Below are 20130 nucleotides of genomic sequence, written 5' to 3'. Positions count from 1 at the left end.
CAGTGAAAATAAGAATGAATACTATTTTAAAATTAAAACTTTGCAATGGAAATTAATATTAAGAAGTGTTGATTTTCAAGGTACAAGAATACAAAACTCCATATATTCAGCAACAGTGCTTCCAGTTTTTGACTGATTTTTCTTTCTCTCCGTTTGGCTGTTTGTGTCGCTGTTGCCCTGCCAGTTGTCTCTGGTTAACAGGAGGACAGCAATCTGAATCCTAGTGAATAAAAGCAGATGAAAGCTAGTTGGGCTTCTTATGTCTATGATTTCCTTTAGGGTACGGTGAGTGATGAACCAATATATCAGCCAAACATCAATATTGGCAATAAGGAGACACACTGTTTGCAGTACTAAATGATCAGAGATAATGTAATCAAAAAAAGGACTTTAAATTCAGTGCAATAAAAGTTACAGCCAGACGTGCTTTTTCCTCCCGTCAGGGTGGAGAGTGTGTTTTCAGTGCAATTTGTCGGAGAGGTGGATCACGTGCAAAAGAAGAAAGCAATAAATGTAGGCGAATTTCTCAATTGCTTCATTTTTAATTTGAGAAAAAGAGCTTTGGTTTTAGCATTCTCTATGAGCACCCTTCTGTGTAAGATTTCTCTAATTTGTTGCAGACATAAAATTATGAATGTTAGCTAAGTGAACAGATAATCTCTCATTTTAAGTTAGTATAAGCATGCACTGAATTAAGAATCTGACATGATTTGTGGTGACTTTTAAACTGCTGACTGGCAACATATATATATATAACATAATAGTTTCAAACTGCAAAATTATAAAACACATTAAATTAGAAAATGTAAATTGTAACATAACTTATGTTAACTGGAAAGATTGTTTATACAGCCTGTGTACAGTATTGAATCTTTTATATTAATAATTTTACTTTACACTTGTCAGCCTACAGAGATGTGAGAAACACTTCCTACATGACTACTGAGGGACATTTACTATGTTTAAAGTGGTCCTATATATGTAATGGTATACATATAATATGTATGTATATATTCCCTTCAGTGTGGGCATAATATGAAGTGAATTAGGAGTGTTTTCCAATACACTATCGCATTCCTTTCAAGTGTTTTTTCAAAGTGTGAAAATGATGTCCACAGCCAAGCACACTTCAGTGACAGTGACACACTGTGGAAAAAGAATGCAGATATGCAAAGTATTGACTTTGCAGGGGCAAGAGTTATTTTTAACTGTAAGTGCATACCAGGAACAGCAACTGTGGCAAGCAACCGTTTCCCTTGGCAGAACTGATCTTCAATGCAAACCTTAAGATGAGTGCACGACTAATAAAAAAAACCTTCACAACAAGTTTATTGCATAGGATTTTTATTCAATGTCACATCAGAATTTCTCAGATTTTGCAGACTTGAAAAAATAGTTTTCGCACAGTTAATCCAACAAAAGGTATAAATAAGAAGTGCAGGGGGGGAGTGAAGAAACAAATACCCAGGGTCACCTTCCACACACAGCAGCACACTGCAAGAGACCAAAATGCACACAATCAGCAATTCACATGACTACTACATCACACCTGACGCTGTATGCAAGTGAAAATCTGGAAGATATTTTATTTAAATTGAGCTGCCCTAAAAAGTGCTGCCCTGGCAAAAGGGGAAAGCCGTTAAACCCAGTATAAACAAGTAACGCTGATACCACAGTAAGGTCCGGCTTTTTCATGGTTCACAGAAAGGTCAGGTGCCCACTTTCACGCCACACTGACTCTATTCAAACATATATTGAGGCTGTCAAAGCATATTCAACTAGTGGCATGGAAACTCAGTGTGCACCCATCACATGCAAGATTCATTTCAACAGTATGAATAATAATATTGATAAATGTGTGTCACTCAAAGTTCTTGCAATTCTATATTTATATTAAAGCTCACAGCAACATGTTCTAGTGTGGTATTTAATCGCTACAAATGACTCTAGTTCTCTAGAAAAATTAAAACACTGGGACTGTTTGAAGTGGTTTTATTCAATACTTACCACACAAGCACGCACAGAAGAACTAGTTAGACCTTGAATCCAAGTGCCCTCATGCAGTCTTTGTGTGCCTCAATAAGGTCCCTGCAGTTTTCCTCTCCCTTTTCAATGATGCTGGTGGAAACAAACATGATGGATGAATAAACATTCTCACTTAAAACGAGAAGACCATTTCAATTTCTCTGGCCAGCTCCTCACCAAGCATCCCTGACTTTTTTTGTTTCTGGACATGCGCAGCATGGCTTCAGTGGCTTCTTCTGCTCTGTGCTCTCAGTCACAGCTGCAGTCCCGACGCTGGCTGCAGACAGGGCTGACATCTTCTGACTGAAACAAGGAAATGAGCTGATGAGGACTGGCAAACTTTAACCACTGAGTAACATGCATGTATTTTCACTCAGGCTTCATTTAGATTTACATACGTCTTTATCAGCTGACAAACACTTTTCACAGGGATGCTGGAATATGCAACAGGAATTTTTCTTCACGTGTCAAATAAAGAGGTGTGAACCGACTGTGATCCCATGAATTGCTTTAGCTTTGTTTTAATATTCAACGAAGGACAAATTGATATTTGACGACTAGAACACGGGATGAGGAAAGCAATGCCACTAAAATACTCTAAACACTCACGGTCCAACCAAAAAGCTCATAATGATACAAAATACAGTTAAATAAAAGAAAAGTGTGAGGATTCGCCAAAGTAAGCCACTATTTTATATTTTTTGGTGTCGCTTCATTATGACGTTTCATAAAACTGCTAATCAACTAATGAAACGTCCTACCATTACATTTATGCTGCTGCTGAAGGGCGCTGAACTGATGCAATGACAAGGTAGTTATGTACTTATGATTAGGTCAACCGGCAAAGTCACCACATGCAACACACAACACATGACTCTGAAGCATCCGAGCCTTCAGAGTTGCTCATAATAATTTAAAATAAATAAACAACAACAACAAAAACAAAACAAAACCCCACAAACCCTCTGTTTGCCTCAGTGTTGTGGTTTACTAGCTTTATCTAACCCTTGTTGCGTAATGTTACTGTCAGCTAACAAAGTTAGCTCACGGTGGCTAACAGTGATGACATAACTAATAACATACAAGCGTTTCGCCCAAACCTACTCAAGCCGTAACGTAGCAGTTAAGCCTCCTGCTCGTTATTAACGTAGCTAAGCTATATTGTGTAACGCTCTCTTACTTGTATGGGGAGGCCGACACTGCCGCCAGTACACCGACGATTCACCTTCAATATGGAACTAACATGCGGGAAACACGTGGTCGCCTGTCAAAGTCACGTGACAATGTCATGTGCCGTGTTAGAGACTTTTGGGAAATGTAGTACTGTATTACCACCAGGCAGACAGGTATGTGAATGTATGGTAAACTTGTTAGACGCATGCTGAAATTATTCTCAGTGCTGAATATTCAAGCATTAACTTATGTGTTGCTTATTTATTGATTGGTTTACCTTTATTAGCTAATTTGATTTTTTTTTTTTACATTAACTTACATTTAAAATTGAAACCCTTAGCTAAAATTGCTTAAGACGATGCTAAGTTTAAGACTTCTTTTTTAGTTAGTTTGTTAGTTAGCTAGCCAGCTAGTTATCTGTCATATTCCCACACTGGGTCAGGCTATTTCAAATATTCTGTTTGAACTGAAAAGAGGGATCACAAATAGTTATGTCCAACTAATGTCCCCTTTTGATTGTTAAAGGTTTTTCATAGTTAAGGTTTAATTTGGCCAAACAACCAAAACAATTGTATTTCTTGTAATAGGTAGGGCATCTATATAGTCCTACACAATGTAGGACAATATATTTGAATAAAAGACCCAAATATCACATTACAGATGTAACACCAAGAGAAATGTTGCTAAATAAATTATGAACTATATAACTATAACTGCCTATATTTCCACTAAAAAAATACACATACACATCAAGTAAAGAAAGCGATAATATGAAAAATACATTATATATTTACATTTACTTAGACAGTATAAAGAAAACCTGCTTGGTATAGAGTACAGAATACATCTGAAAATGTTTCAAACTGTACCTAATCATTTCTTATTATTTTTATTAGTCCTTTATTTATCCAGGTAAAAAAAATCTCATTGAGATTAAAAATCTCATTTCCAAGAGAGACCTGGCATCATGGCAACAAAAGTCACATACCACATAGGTATATAACATTTAATTTCTACAGGTGCTAATGCTAAAATGTTCTCAAATTCCCATTATATTATGTTCTTCTGTTTTCTGTTTTGTAGACAGACAGAATTAGTACATTAGAAAAAATGTACAAAGGGCAGCTGACATTTATGATTCAGGATATCAGGTTCATCCACATGGTCGACATCACCAAGCATGAAGTTCTATTGCACCGTGCTATTAATGATATGTCAGTGCTGGATGATTGCAGATTATTGAGTCCAAACTCAAACATTTAACTTTCAAATGTTCACATTTGAGTAGCTGCAACCAGATTTTTAAAAAATATTTTTATCGTAAAAGTTAGAAATAATTTGTTGCAGCATCACGCTTCCTATAAAACCTACGCTTTAGTAATGATCAAGAACGTGTACACTCAGAAAATTAACATCAGCACTGCACAGATTTTATTTTTCTACACAACTCTGTAAGATATTCTGTTGTGTAAGACGCAGTTGCTGCTGGTGGGCGCAATATACACAATGTTGCCTCGGGAGTTTTGGAATATGAAAAATGTTCATTTTCGGACCTGCAGTACCGAAAGGTATGTGTGTGCTTCAACATGTCTACTGGGTCTATTGTGCGTCACCACAACAAAGCAATGCGTAAGCAGCGGCACAGAGTCACTTACTCTAGTTTGAGGGCCAGCTGTGTGCTAGATAAATAAGCAAGTAAGCATATTGTTCTGTGCTGTGATACATGCACTTCCATTTTCTGCAGTCTTTGCTATGCTTTCCACTGTATTACTGTGTATATGACACATATATAAATGCATATGTTGTCTGCAATTTATGCTCAATTTGATCCAAATACTGTTTTGGTGTTCACAAATGGAAGACAGGTGGAGAGCCACAGTTTGAGTCCTGATCGCCCGATGCCTTGTTGTCCAGTTGGCAGAAAACTTTCAGCAGCTTCTGACAAATGTAGGCCTCCTATTTTACTATTGTTTGATTAGTATTTGAAACAGAGAACTTGTGACATACACTGAAAACAAAGAAGGGCAGTTGCAACTAAACTGCAGGTTGGGTTACTCACTGAGCTGCTTTTGTCATGGCTTTCTAACAACCATGCAGTCATCCAAAGCATGCATCGGGGACAATCTGAGGTTCAGTATCTTGAAAAAGAATGAACCGAGTTTCTGATTAGCAAACAACCAAAAGTACCTCCTGAACTACAGATGTCCTGAATGTGTTGTGTATGTTTTAATGCCAGAACTGGAAGTTGAGGTAAATGGCTTACAGAGTGTGTAATGTGTTAAATCCATTGTTTGTATCCTATATTAATATTGTTTTACTTAACTTTACTAGATTAACCATAGCCAAATACACCAAGAAAAAAATATAATACATTCTTAGTCATAGAAAATCACTGGAAAAGCAATTTATGTTGTTTTTGGAATGTCGTAAAAACTAAATTCCTTCCTCGCCTTCATTAATTTATTCGTTTTTGGTTTCAGTAATCATTTCCTCTGAAGCAAACCTACACATCACCGTCACTCAACCAGATCTCTGCCAGACATTGCATTATTATTTGAAGACATGTAGCCTGAATTCAGCGCTTAACACTTACATGTCAGTGAAAGTGAAAACTACATCAGTATGACATCCAGTAATCTCGTAAAAGTCTTTTTTTACATTTGAGGTCACAAAGGACTGAAGCCTATTTTAGGACACACACTGAGGACCTGGACAGGTTGGCACAGGTCTAACACACACACACACACACACACACACACACACACACACACACACACACACACACACACACACACACACACACACACACACACACACACATCAATCACGTCAACAGCATTTCCCTTGCAAATCTGCAAAGTCTGGACTCTAACAGAGAGAATTTTCTTATACACGACCATTTTTATTGTTTCCTGTACCCTTCTCCACAGGGACAGTTGTACAAAGTTATTAAAAAAGATTTCATCTCATAAAATGTAGCTCACATTATTAGACACATCCCATGGCCTAAGCTGCCAGTAATTCACCTTACCCACTGACACGGTCTCTAAGTTAATCCCACTGTGCTGGCACAACCTCTAATATCAGTTTTATTTTTCGTTTGCTAAACTAACAAGTTTGCAATGAATCCCACCCACCCAACAGAGTTCAAAAAAGATCCAGGTAAATCATCTCCAAATTTTCCATTTTGTCATCCAGGGAAATAAATATTTCAGCCTTTGTTTTGTTTACTGTTACTGATGTGATATGTGCAAACAAACAACATGGGAGCTGGCTCAAAGCTGCATGCATATGTACAGTATCAGGTAACACAGTACAGGGTTTAATTACATCCCCAGTTAGAGGTGGCCCAGGTTGAACTTGTCCCTGTACATGCTGCCAGATGTATATTTCACATGACAATAATTGCGATCCCTTCCCATCCCCTGTACAGGCACACACCCATCATTGTCTTTGGTATTAATGTGAGCTGGACCTTGCCCTCTTGACACGGCTTGATTTATGTGGGGATGAGACACAGATACTGAATAGTTGATGAGCTGGGTGAAAAAGAAAAGAAGTGTAGGGGGGGAGTGGGGCAGAAATAGAGAGAGGCAGACGGAGAGGGTGCGGAGGGAGGGAGGGATCGAGCAGAAAGGCGGGTATCCACTCGCCTCGCTCCGCGCAGCTTCAATAAGCCCTGAGGTTGGGAGGCTTGTTAGAATATTACCTTGTGACCAATAGGAGAGGTCAGAGCTGGTAGAGTCAGGCTCTACTCATCCTCAGAAGAGGCAGAAGCAGCAGTAGCAGAGGGGAGGATGGCATTCGGCTGATCACAGGGAACTAAAGTTGGCCATGGAGAAATTGAAAGGTCCCAACGTAGCATGCACCAAAGCCAACTGTGGATGGAGAGCCCTGCTTCTCCCGCAACTGAACAGACAGTCCCTGTACGTGTACGGCAGCGAGGTGGCCGTGGAGAAGGAGTGTATCCGACAGCTGGAGAGTGGAGTCTTTGTCATTCACCCTTTCAGCCTCATGAGGTATTTAATATATCTGATAGATTGAGGTCAGTCATGCATATCACTTCCACTGTTTCTTTGGTCTGTCTCTGCAAGTTTTTATAGTTAACCGATTACTTAATTTCTCCCTTACATTTAATGAATAATTATACATGTTATAGTTCAGTTTTTGGAGTATTTACCGGAAATACAAAGGTGCAATGCATTAACTTGTTCCTTTGAATATCATTAGAATAAGTGCATTAATGAAAACAAATATAGATACTGCGTATAGATTTACTGAGTACCATAAGTTTACCATATTACATAAATCACACCGTTGTTGGATGAGACAGAAGAGGAATTCCTCTTGAGTCCTCTAGGTTAAACTTTTAAAGTGTTAAATGCTAAACAGTATTTATTCATCCAGTCATTAATTGGCAATGAGAATGATTTTCTTCTGATATCACAATAGAGAAAGCCTTAGAAATAAAGCCGACAATAAGATGCATTATTTTTAGGATAAAAGGAAACAAGTAGATTTTAAAGTGACGCAAGAAACCTAAAAGAACGATCCAAGGTTTATAAGAAATAACCGAGTTAGAAGAAAAATACGGACCTATCAAATGACTTCTTTAAGGAACGCGTTTTCACAGAGAGCTGGTTTTGTATTATATATGCAGGATTGCTAATATTAGTCTGTAAGATGATCAGATGGAGGGAAATTAGAGAGGGAATGAAACAATTGAGATCAGAGAGCAGAGTTATTTGAGCCTGGCAATCGTACCCTGGCTGAGGAGATGTACACTTACATTATCAGAGTATTTAGTGTGCATGAATCGGCTTGCCTTACCGGCTGTCTAATGAGTTCTTTTAGCAAATGATGTGAGACTTTCCACTACACTGTGACATGGAAAATAAGAGTTACTGGAAAGTCACACATATGTTTTTGTGGTCATTCCTCCCCTAGGAGTTACTACATCTTGATCATGATGGTCATCACATTTCTGAACCTGATTGGGATTCCCATGGAGATAGCCTTTCTGGACGGAAACAGCGGGCTGGCATGGGAAGGCTTTAACGTGTTTTCAGACACTTTGTTCCTAATAGATGTGGCACTGAATTTCCGGACGGGGATCATAACCGAGGACGCAGAGGTGAGAGTGGCTATATTCTATTTTCAGACACAATCTGGAAGTCTATAATCCGGGTGCAGACGAGCACATACATTCCATCTCTGCACCATCTGTAATCTACTCGATACACGAAAGGCTAGATTAACGGCATCCCCCTTAGCTCCTGGACACGGGCGAAAACGGCTACTGCTGTTTGATTTTGTAACGGGGATTATGATGTTGTGGATGAATGAGAAGTATAACATTTCAAATTAAGTATTATGCGCAATATGTCCTGTTTGTTTTCGCTGGCTCGTGTTTCGTGACTTCTGTCTTCCTAATGGCCCATCTGTGATGTTTTTCCTGTGTTTATTCTCGACCGCACATCTGGTTTTGCCAGATTTACTCTTGGTCTGCTTGAAATATTGATGCATGTGCCTCTGTAACATTTTCAGAACCCTGCCAAGCTCGTCTGACATCACACTCACTTACTTTTGGATGAACTCGCCAAATATTGTTTTAGTTCGAGTGTTAAATTATACATGCGATTGTAGCACATGGTGAACGGCGCCTTCATCTATCTGCTCACTCTGCTGCTCTGTTCTGTTTTACAGGAAGCAATTCTGGATATCAAGCGGATCCGAGTCAGCTACCTGAGGACATGGTTCATTCCAGACGTTATAGCAGCTTTCCCAATTGGCTACATACTGCTGTTTGCGGTAATAATAAAGAGGAAGAGGCAGGAAAAGCCAACACTGTACTTCTTCTGTACTGTATATGTTAGCACTTAGAAAAGCAAGAAAGCGTTGCTGACACTTAAGCAAAGTTATAAATGAGCAAATGAGGTGGATTAAGATTCTAATTGCAGCATTTTTAATGTACAATGTCAGGGACTACATTACCACAACGATGACAACCCCTCCAAGACCAACAAGATGATGAGGATACTGATGTTTGTGCGGATCCTCAGTTTAATCAGGCTGGCTCGAGTCTCCAGGCTGGTCCGGTTCTTCAACGAAGTGGAGAAAGTAAGTTTAAATGCCAGAGAGTCGTCAAAGCTCACCTCTGAAATTCAATCAGCCTTTCTCCTCCCTGCTGCCGATACTTTACGACACCGGGCTCTAGTGACAAATCTGACACTTAGCAGTGCATGTCATGCTCGTGCACTGATGGGCAATATGCTTATTTTCTAAGTGAATTTGCCTGTCGGTGTTTAGTAAACAGTAAATACAGAAACACTGGGCTCAATCAACATGGGTTTATGTAACAAATGGTCAATATAATGACAGTTTCATATAGAACAACACTGTTATCTCTCTGGCAAGGTGTTTTTATCGCATTATCTATCTAGTTGCAATAATAAATGGTTTGTAGTGTGTGTTTTGTTGGGGGTTCCCATAAATCCTGGAAACTTTATGCTGTGCTTTAGCTGTCTTTCTCTTTTGATGAAAGCTGCCTGTCTCATCTCTAACAGATCGTGCAGCCAAAAGTCTGGGCTCTGTTCAGGAATCAGATCATGGTAGAGTGGCAGGCTGAGGGTTAATGTAGTGTTTTATCAACACGTCGCTCGCGTTTTGGAGGTGTTCTTGTTGCACTAAGCTTCTTGTCCGTTGTGGCAGTTTGTGGCATCTGTGGGTAGTGTGCTTTTAACTGACTGGTAAATTAGGTTTGGATCAAGAAATCTGTCCTTAGAGCATATTTTGAGTTTATTAAAAAACATTATCTTTTTTTCTGAAGTCACATTAAGCTAGAAATACAAGCAGCTGAATGATCAAACATGTACATTGGCACAAGAAAATGATTAAACCATTAGCCCACGTGTTCCTCATAGTTCACACATCAACGTCCCACTCCAACTTTGAGCTTGTCTTCTTACAGCAGTCGTGTTCTCTCAGCCTTCCTTTGCAATTACCATTATTTTACTTGCAAATAAAGTCCATTACATATATTTTACTCTCCACTTGTGTAGGGTTGGGGCCAGCTGTGATAGGGTGAGAGGCAAGGTACACCTTAGTTAGGTCATCAGACCCATCACAGGGCTAACAAATGAGGTGGTTAAGATAATCTGACTAAACTGCCGGCTCACTTACAGCCTAGCTCCTCATGTTTCTCGTACCATCTGACCTCGCTGTATTGAAGTGATCGTGCAATGTTGTATATTTCAACAATGAACAAAACTATTAAAGTAAGACCTGGGTTCTAATAAACCAGAACGATAAAAAGGTCAAATTGATCCTTCAAGCTTGCCCAATAAATAACTAAATCATGGCTGTTCCACACCCCAAAACAACAACATTCATATGAGTGAATATGAATCCTTAATACAGTAGAAAGAGCTGGCTGACCCTAAAACAAGTGTACACCCTGTTTGCTGCTGCAAAGATGTCCACTCGGTCAAACACTCTATCAGTACAGTGTAATGCTGTGTATTACCCGCTGACCAAGTGTCGTGTACCCTTTTCCTGACAGGTGTCAAATGCAAACCTGGAGGTGGTTCGCCTGTTCATCCGCATCATGTCTCTCTTCACAATGATTTTCCTGCTGTGCCACTGGAACGGATGCATCCAGTATTTTGTGCCTATGCTGGAGGAGTTTCCCAACGACTGCTGGGTCCGCAAAGAAAACCTGATGGTGAAGCTCATTTTACACATCAGTGCTTACTGAGATGTTTTGTAGCTCTCGCTTTGTCTTCAATGTAGACAATTAAGGACTGTAAAAATGCAATAATGAGAAAAAGAGAAAAAAAATTAACAATGTTAACCTAGAAGCCTGTCTTACGATGATAAATAATAGACAATAATGATTGAACCTTTCCTTTCAGAATGCCACGGTCATCGTTAAGTACTCATGGGGTGTTTTCCGAGCTCTCTCCCAGATGATTGCTCTCTCTTATGGCTCTATGGACGCTCCAACAAGTTAGGAGTTTAAGTTTTCTTTCTCTGCCACTTTAAAAAGCAAATATGATCTATATTCTCCCTCAGATGTGAACACTCAACTGCACTGGCATGTCTTTGTTTTGTTCTCTAGATTATGTTGAAATGTGGATCGTCATGGTCAGCATGGTGTCCGGATGTCTGATGTACACCGTCCTCGTGGCCAATGCGACAGCCATGATCGCCAACCTTGACCCAGCGGCCAAGGAGTACAAGAGCAAGGTCTTCATGGGTGACACTTATACTCCTTAAACAGCAAGTACAGTGTAGAAATAAACAGGTTAAACCGACTAAAAACGGGGGGGAAGCACTGCACAGTATATACGTTCTGCTTGGCTAAGATGCCCTAAGCAACTAAAGCCATGATTTAGTTCCTGGCTCACCAAACCTTTGTCATTCCTCTACTTTCTGTCAATTCTACCTGAATTCTATCGGAAATAATAGAAATTAGCAGTAGTGAAAATATATTGAGTTCCTTTCAACATATGTAATTTCTAAATGAATTTTTTCCTGATTAATTTAGACTTTTTGTAGTTAGATTGAACTTTTATTGACAAGTAATCACTTATCGTTATTCTGAATTCAATTGTTCAAGTAATATATTTAAAACTTATGATATAATCTATACATGGTAATCTAATGTAATATATTCTATCCATCTTCAACAGATGAGCCGTTTGGAGCACTACATGGCCTTCATGAAGCTCCCTCCAGAGTTGCAGCTTCGCATCAACAACTACTACCAGGCTCGCTATGGAGGGAAGTGGTTTGATGAGAAGGACGTCATGGACACCGTGTCCTCAGCACTCAAAGAGGTATAGATGGGGTTATTGCTAATCTCCAAACTGGCTGAGATTGATTTGTTTTGGTTGATCTCATATTGATATCTATATGAGATGTCATCCTCATACATACAGATTCACAGTTATGCTTTTGTGTATCTTGGTCACATTCACTCAGTGTACATAAATATCTGTTTTTCATCTTTAATCTTGCCTGAACTGAGTGTGATTTGTTGTTTCTTAGCTCACGTCTATCTTCATTTGTCATACCAAGCTTTGTGTTTGTTCATTTGTGTGTATTTTTCAGCAAATTGTGACAGTGATGTGCAGCCGGCTGCTGAGAAACGTGCCGATGTTTCAGAACAGAGATCAAAGCTTTATCAACACCGTCCTCCTCAAACTGCAGTACGAGGTTTTCCAGGAAGGAGACATCATCGTCCGACAGAATGTCCCGGGCGACCGCATGTTCTTCATCGATCATGGCCAAGTCCTTGTGGAGACCGATTCCTATGAAAGGGAACTGTGTGATGGAGACTTCTTTGGAGGTGAGTTGGATTTACTCAAATATAGTTGCTGCCGGTGTCTAATAATAATTCATGAGCTCTAAGACAGGCCTTGCAAAACAATAAAAAAAATAACTGGTGATGGTTAGGGGTTCAATTTTAGGCATGTGTCATGTGTTTAATTTGAAAAGTTTCCAAATTATTTCCTCTGCAGAATATTTATTATTTGTTTTTTTTTTGTTGCCATTTGTGTTTTAGAAGAACAGTGTTGAACCAAAGTGATTAAATCTTCTCCTTTTTTGCCAATTTGGCTGACTTCTTTAATTCTCCATCATTACATGCGCACACTTCCAAATCTTTTTGGCAGCAGATCTCTGCGACGTTTAAAGCTTAGCAGGCCTCCCTCGGACAACTCAGCTTTAATTTAGGATTAATTGTCAGATCTCATCCCCGTCATGAGATTTTATTTGCTCATTAACCACAGTCTTACGGACCCTTCTGTGTGTACAGAGACATGTGTGCTGAACAAGGGCAAACATCTGGCCACAGTGAAAGCACTGACCGACTGCCAGTGTTTCTCTCTGTCCTGGGACGACTTTCAGGATGCGCTGGAGGGCTTCCCAGATGTCAGGAAGGACTTGGAAAAAATGGCTCTGCTCAACTCTGATGGTGGACTCGTGTAAGAACAAAAACAGCACTTGGAATTACAGTATTACCTAAAAGGACGACGCGTTTCTTGGGCATTTTAGGTAGTTGCGTCATGGACCATGAGACTCACCCACATGGACGCCAGTTGGACTGTTATTCAAGGACATTATGGAAAGTTTTAAAGTCTTTCAATCTAGGAATTATTATGTCTGCTGATCCAACAGTTATCAGTAATAAACAACAGTAAACATGGTGAAGGATTTGATCTCAGCCACCTTCTTCTCCGTATCCCAGTAATGAAGCTTATCCTGGTTTAGTGTTTACATGGAACACAGAGAAATCTGGTCATTCACATCCTTATGGTCATAGGAAATACTTATCATTAATTCATCTTTGCTGTAGGCTGTATGCACATGTGCCTGCTAGCCTTTCACCCTTCCACTATCTTTTTCATTTTGAAAGACAACACTTACGCTATATAAACTAGCCATTTTTGTTGCTAGGCAAATCGTTTCTGTTACGTCAGCTGTATAGGTAAGCAGCAACAAGAAACTGGGCACTCCGGCTATTCTAGGATTTCTCTAGACTGGGGTAAGTTCTTAGACAGGTTATGGAAATAAACAGGATTTTACATTCATACTAAAATACTCAGTCAGTGCATATTATTTGTGGCAAAAGAATAAAAATTTGGTCAAATGTAAGCAATAAGGAGAGCAGTAGTTTTACACTAATTTGGCTGTTGGAGGAACTTATTTATGCAAAAGGCATACAGTAAAATTATTTCCAATTTTTTCAAATAGTTATCACAGTTAGGGACTGTTGTGGAGGGCTACACCAATAATAACAAATAATTAGTGCGGCCATCTGGAACAGTCCGTATCTCATGTGGTCCCTTGGAAAAATGAAATGCCCACCACTGGTTTAGACCAGCTGTTTTATCTTTGATCTACCTGTGAGTGCTCCTGTTCATGATGGATGTTTTGCCTCAAAACAGTCGTAGTGTGGCTAATCGTGAATATGCACTTTTGACTGTCTGATTTCTTGGGTTCTTAACCTCTTTGAACTTTTTATTCCCAGATCTCAGCAATTACATTTACTGCCATGTTAACAGCTCTGCACTGTGCACAGTAAAGACACTAACTTTTGGTTGATGAAATGTTGAGTTTCTCAGGTATTTGGCTTTAAACTATTAGACAAAGAGAAATTTTGGTCTTGTGCTCCTCAGGTGACCATAGTAATAAAAATCTTCATGCAGTCCAGCTCAGATTTTCTTTAAATATTTTAAAATGATGAGCTAAAAAATTATGATCACCTCTCTAATATGCTCCGCCCTGTGGTTATCTGGCACTTTGTGGCAGATCCTCAAAGTCCTGTGAGTTGCAAGGCGGCGCCAACGTGAATCCAAAAACGTTCCCTCAAACCTATTGTCACCAGGTGACAATAGGTTTGAGGGAAGTTGTTACTAAAGTGTTCCGACCCAGTTGTCTGGCCATCGTGATAAAAATCTGGTCCTAGTCACAGACTCTCAGGTCTACACATGCAACTTTTCTCCCACATTCAACAAAATGACTGTGAGATCACTTATTGTCTAATATAGCTCAGAGAATCATTTCATCTGTGATTGGTTGTAATGTTTTAGCTCATCTGTGTGGATAAGACCCAAGTTTTAATAAACTGGACTTTAGCCATAAAACAAGGCAAATACTCGTGCATGTTGTTTTTCTCTAAAATAATATTTATTTAGAGGCAATAGTACACAAGATATCCACCAACAAATCTAAAGCTGATAGTGTAGCAGAATTATGAAACATGTGCATGAGACCAGCAGACGATCTCTCTTTCATCCAAACACACACACGGTGCCTGAGGCCAGCCGGTGTTTGTACTCATAGAGGTAGTAGGAGGCTTGAGGGAAGTTGCATTTCATCTCCATCCTGCCCGGAACAACATGGACGGCCACACCAGATCCCAACCCCTCCTGCAGCTTCTTCAGCATGCGGGAAGCCAGGTAGCGCCTAGCCCTGCCTGGGTCTTCTTCTATGGAAGCGTACACCTCAGGTGGTGGGTTGGGGATCTTCCATTCCAAATCCACGATGAGCTGGTGGATGCGGCTTTTATCCAGTGTAGTGGGTGTGTCCCGGTAGCACGCCACCACATGGGGGATAGGAGCTTCAGATGCCACGGAGAGCAAATTGCCAGGCTGTCGTTCTGTCGCTTCACCTTCATTTTCTCCTCCTTCCTCCTCCTCCTCCTCCTTGGGTCCCACAGCGGGGTGGAGCATCACCGCCCAGCGCAGCCAATCGTAATTCTTCTCCAGGGTTTTCAGGATGCTCCCTGCCGCCTCGTCTGGGGGCAATCGGTTGTGGACGGCCTCCTGCAGCTGCTGCCGTATATCCTCTTCCGCCTGCTCCAGGAAGTAGCCTAAGCAGCGACCTCCCGTGTTCTTCATTTTCCTGTACAGGGCGCCCATACGGTCAGACCAGCTCTTGATAAGCAGAGCCTGGTCTCTTCCTGTTAGGGAAGCTTGAGTGAAGAGGCAGAGCAGACCAGTGCCCAGGACAAAATTTATCTGTCAGAAGAAAGAGGAGAAAAAGAACGTGAACATGTGAAAGTGTCCATGACCCATAAATCCTTTAGCCAGCATTTTAGTCTGAGAAAGTGGAACCACAGGAACAAAACAGCTCTTTAATAAACATGCTTTTTGCCTTTAAATGGTGTAAATACACCTCACCCTAACACTGTATGTTGAAAAAAATGACAATGCACATGACAAACTGACTGTTCTCCTGTGACCCAGTCACCTTTCTGAGTAACAGCTGTAATTCATAATAAAATCACTGCTCGCAAGGCTTTAACAAACCTGACCTTTATGAGTCAAAAAAGCACTATCTGGATATCCAGTGTTAGTCAGGCTCCTTTAGTGACAACACAGAGGGTTCTTATAATAATAATATTAATAATAATCAAAGCATTATTATTTCAGGTTTGGGTAATTATCTTATGTAGATGTAAGATTTTGTCTGGTTTAAGACAAAATGACATCGCCTTGGTTCTTGTTTCAGCACCAGAAGCATAATCACAGCAGATTACGTTATCACCTAAAATATGTTTATCTATGATAAGTTCTTCAAGGTTAAAGAAACTTGGCTGTAGTTTCTTTGATTAGCAAGGTCGGGCTCTTCAGGCTTGACCACATGATTTGCAGCCATGACTTTGATTACTATAGTTGGTTCAAAATGTCCTTCTCTCAAAGTAAACCCTGCAGCTATATACACTGTGTGCAAAATAAGCTCCGTTTTCTCATTTTTATTTAAACCACACCATGAAGGCACATTTTGCAACTATCATTTCACATCAGTTAGCTCGCCGTGTTTTTATATAAGTGCACTTGTGCAAATCAGTCCTTGAAAAGAGAAACGTGCAAACAAATTTACTCATTCAGAAGCAGAAGCTGCTTCAGCATTAAGGCTAATCCACACTTAAGCCCTTTAATAAGTGGACTCTGGACTGATTTGACTTTCTTGGATGGAAACTCTTCTCTTCACTGCGGTGATGACTGAAGAAAACAACTGTTCTAAACGGACAAGCAGCGCAAAGTGTGCACACTTCCTTTAACACCGTCTTACATTTTGTTTATAACAAGGAGGTCAGTGCTGACCCCACACAGCCAATTATGGTTTAAAGATAATCATCTAACTGCTTTTATATAACAAACAAGCCTGTGACTTCTGGGAGATTCATTTCCTGTAAAATTGGACAGTCGTTATGTAGCAGACTGGCTCTGTGTGTCTTGCCAAGGGGAATGACAGATGGACTAAAGGACCCACAGTGACCATCAGGTCACTTTTAAATGTAAGAAATAGAAAAAAAGAAGTCTGTTTGATTCTGTGCATAAAGGAGGAAAATGCTTTTATGGTAATAAAACCAGTAACCTTTCAGTTTCTTTACAAGAAACTAATGATTTTTAAATTTTAGCTTTAAAGCCTGAGCTCTTCATCTATCGAAGCAAGCGACAGAACACATTTGTTCCCAGCACAGGCAAAGGTGGAATTTGCCGACTCAGCTCACGAGAAAGACAAGAGAAGGTCACAGCGCCGCAGATTAAATATTCAGTTTATTTTCATAGCAAGAAGACAGATGCAGCATGCTTCATTCCCCACGGGACCTCAGTGCCTTTCTGTCACATTTATCTTTTTTGCTATGAAAACTAATAGTTAATCTGGTACAGCTGTGCTTCTCACTGCATTTTCCTCTCCTGCATTTTTTCCATAACTCGTTCTCAGTGGGATTGGATATATTTGTGCTGTTATATATGTGACTGCATCTAACATAGAGTCTTCATTTTTGGATCTTATATAATGAAGTTCCAGGATTGTTTTTTAATTATATATTTTTTTCCTTTCTCTTGGTTTGTACTTGATTGGAGATTTGTATTTACGGGATACCAAACTGCTTTAGACCTTGAAACTGAGGGCGTGTTGAAAAAGTGACCAGTTCTTTTTTTTTTTTCCAGACTGTCCTTCAATGGGCTGTTTGAAGTATTTTGGGGGTGAGGTTCGAAGCTAATTTATGTTTGATCGGGGGACCAAATAATGCATTTTGCCAGTGAAGGTTCTCACAAAGATAAATGTGCCAAAAAAAAGTGTGTGTGCATTTGTGCATAAGATTGCACAAACCTCACCTCAGGCTTGCGTGCCTGTGCATAATGAAAGTCAAATAAGAAAAAAATGAAACTTTAATGACCCCGACTCCCTGCAGCCAAATGAGTTAATCACAAATACCCCTCCACACCAAGCACCACCCTTCCACATCCACTAACCTTGACGCAGAACTCGCTCAGCTCCCAGCGTTTGGGCTTGTGGCTCAGTATGACCTCCTCCAGCAGTGGGGGCTGGTCTGTCAGCGCCGACACTCCCATTAGACGATTGTAGAGTGCTGTTAGCTGCCTCTCCAGCCGGTAATCCTGCACGTACTGCAGGAACACCTCAGTCTCCTTCTTGGTGAAGTCTGACTGGGCCCTCACCTAAAACCAGAGGAGATGGAGTGCATCTAAAACCCAGTGGTTCGGGGCAATAATAAACTCTATACTTCAGTTTACTACAGGTCAAATTAAAAACATGGCATTTTCCTTTAATATGAAGGAATGTTAGTAAATAATCTGGACAAGGACACATAAAGCTTTTCCGGTTCTCACACTCAGCACCTTTTCTATCAATTTAGGTGTTTGCACTCACATTTGGCAGCTTTTAGCTGATGAAGAGTCTCATTATCTCTCATCCGTTCACTCCAAAAATAACCAGCCACCCAGAAAATGACAGTGGGTAAACGTTTCCATGAATTCATTTGCTGCCTGTGTTTTTGTTACCACCCCACCTTGCCACCCTATCCACCACCAGCACCAAATTCAAATACCTGTAAACTTATGACATAACCAAATGCCACACTTAGCCGCGGAAATAATTAAAGAGAAAAATAGAAGGCGTAAGCCTGTTAATACGAGTCAGTAGAAATGAGCAGATGCTTTAATCATACATCTGGTCCCATATTTTTACATAATACACTCACAGTGATGAATTCAAATGCAGTCCCAGTGTAAGCTTAGGGGTCTTTGTGCTTTACTTTTAAATATTTGTACTCTTCAGGCTTTATATATGCCAATTTATTGCCATAATACTGTTTTACATCCACCAGTGCTTCCAAGTCCTTCACCCTGTTTTCAGACAATTTGATAAAAAAGACACTTCCCAGGATTAATTTCACCTTAGAGAACTGACGGTGAAGCTAGCAATTGAAAATTTGGCCCAGGTTTTGATAAATAAACCTGCTTCCAGTCAGAATAGGGTCCAGAGGTTGGAAACTTCACATATATTAGACTATAGGCGTATGTAAGAAGTGTTTTGAGTAGAAAAGGAGAGCACAGGCAGGATTTCTTTTTAGCATTTTTTTTTATTTTCTTTGATTTTAATTGTGGATTATTCAGTCTGTGTATGGTTTTATGTTAATGTATTTATTTATTTGTCTGTCATGGGATCAGTGAATAAAGATAAAATGTTCACGTCCCAGAACTTGAGGCATGATGTTCCAGTTGCTCATTTTATCTGCATACCCATTAAATAATTATATAATAAAATTATCACCATTGCTAATGAAATACTTGCTTTTATAGTCTCTTTTCTAGACTTTGCATCATTTATTCAGCTATATTACACAACCTTGCACATAAAATTGTGTTTATGAGGTCGTAGAGTTTTCTCACCGCAGTGCCCAGCTGGTAGTACACCACAGCCAGGTCGTTCGCCAGCTGATGGACCTCCTGGTCCTTCAGCAGGCCGTAGCTCGTTGCTCCCAGCTCCTGGTCGATGTGGTCCAAGTTCTTCTTGGCCAGCTCAGTCTCCTCTTGTGTAGCACTGCCACCAAGATAGGAACAGATGCCCTGGACCAAGACCCTGTGCACAGCAAGTAAGTAAAGACACTCCTGGTTTAGCCCCCCCCCAAAAAAAGACAAAAAAACCGTGTGTATATAACAATAAGTTTGCATAGCTACAATGTGAATTATCATGTCAAAGAGGAACACCCACCTCACAGTCTGCATGTAGCCCACTGGCTCCAAAACCTTACCAAACATCGCCATGGCTCCTGAGCTGTCCTCTGGAAGGTTATCTAAGGAGAAAATGAACAGTTGAGATTTAGAAATGATGGAAGTTGGTGTAAATCACTGTGACATTTACCAGATCAAAAATCCTCTGGTTCTTTTTACACCTCACCTCGCTTGTTCGGTGTGCAGGTTTGTGCTGACCTTCACAGTGCGCTATTTATATACAATCAGTGTATCTGATAAGCGCCTTCCACCTACAATACCTTTTTGAACTTGAGAGGAAGAAAAAAGTGATGCGTACAGATTAATGTAAAGCTAGATTAACATTTGTGAAATGCTGAGAGGTGCATGTTCACCTGTGCACATGTATTGCAGGTGT

The 20130-nt window shown here is 40.1% G+C and overlaps 3 protein-coding genes across 3 annotated transcripts; 1 reads left to right on the top strand and 2 right to left on the bottom strand.

The window, feature by feature from the left end:
• Positions 1–1327: 1327 nt before the first annotated feature.
• On the bottom strand, positions 1328–3303 carry cox17 (cytochrome c oxidase copper chaperone COX17). Its single transcript, XM_085384580.1, has 4 exons — positions 3206–3303; positions 2203–2328; positions 2008–2118; positions 1328–1494 (listed from the first exon to the last, which is right to left on the bottom strand). Exons 2-3 carry the CDS (start codon positions 2319–2321, stop codon positions 2034–2036), a joined length of 204 nt encoding a protein of 67 aa, XP_085240706.1. The 5' UTR covers positions 2322–2328; positions 3206–3303; the 3' UTR covers positions 1328–1494; positions 2008–2033.
• A 2648-nt stretch (positions 3304–5951) lies between these two features.
• On the top strand, positions 5952–13994 carry hcn5 (hyperpolarization activated cyclic nucleotide-gated potassium channel 5). Its single transcript, XM_085384980.1, has 10 exons — positions 5952–7217; positions 8146–8332; positions 8905–9009; positions 9181–9318; positions 10760–10921; positions 11112–11205; positions 11318–11445; positions 11892–12038; positions 12313–12550; positions 13019–13994. Exons 1-10 carry the CDS (start codon positions 7033–7035, stop codon positions 13189–13191), a joined length of 1557 nt encoding a protein of 518 aa, XP_085241106.1. The 5' UTR covers positions 5952–7032; the 3' UTR covers positions 13192–13994.
• A 985-nt stretch (positions 13995–14979) lies between these two features.
• LOC146650543 (uncharacterized) lies at positions 14980–19787 on the bottom strand. The gene is made up of 4 exons (XM_085383445.1): positions 19735–19787; positions 19413–19602; positions 17976–18179; positions 14980–15725 (listed from the first exon to the last, which is right to left on the bottom strand). The coding sequence occupies exons 1-4, from the start codon at positions 19785–19787 to the stop codon at positions 14997–14999; spliced, it is 1176 nt and encodes a 391-aa protein (XP_085239571.1). The 3' UTR covers positions 14980–14996.
• Between the last annotated feature and the right edge of the window lie 343 nt (positions 19788–20130).

This window comes from Rhamphochromis longiceps, linkage group LG16 (assembly GCF_057381845.1).
Source record: "Rhamphochromis longiceps isolate RC_006_pf linkage group LG16, R_longiceps_female_GT1.1, whole genome shotgun sequence".
NCBI classification, from domain to species: Eukaryota; Metazoa; Chordata; class Actinopteri; order Cichliformes; family Cichlidae; genus Rhamphochromis; species Rhamphochromis longiceps.
This window is presented reverse-complemented; position numbering and strand designations above follow the sequence as displayed.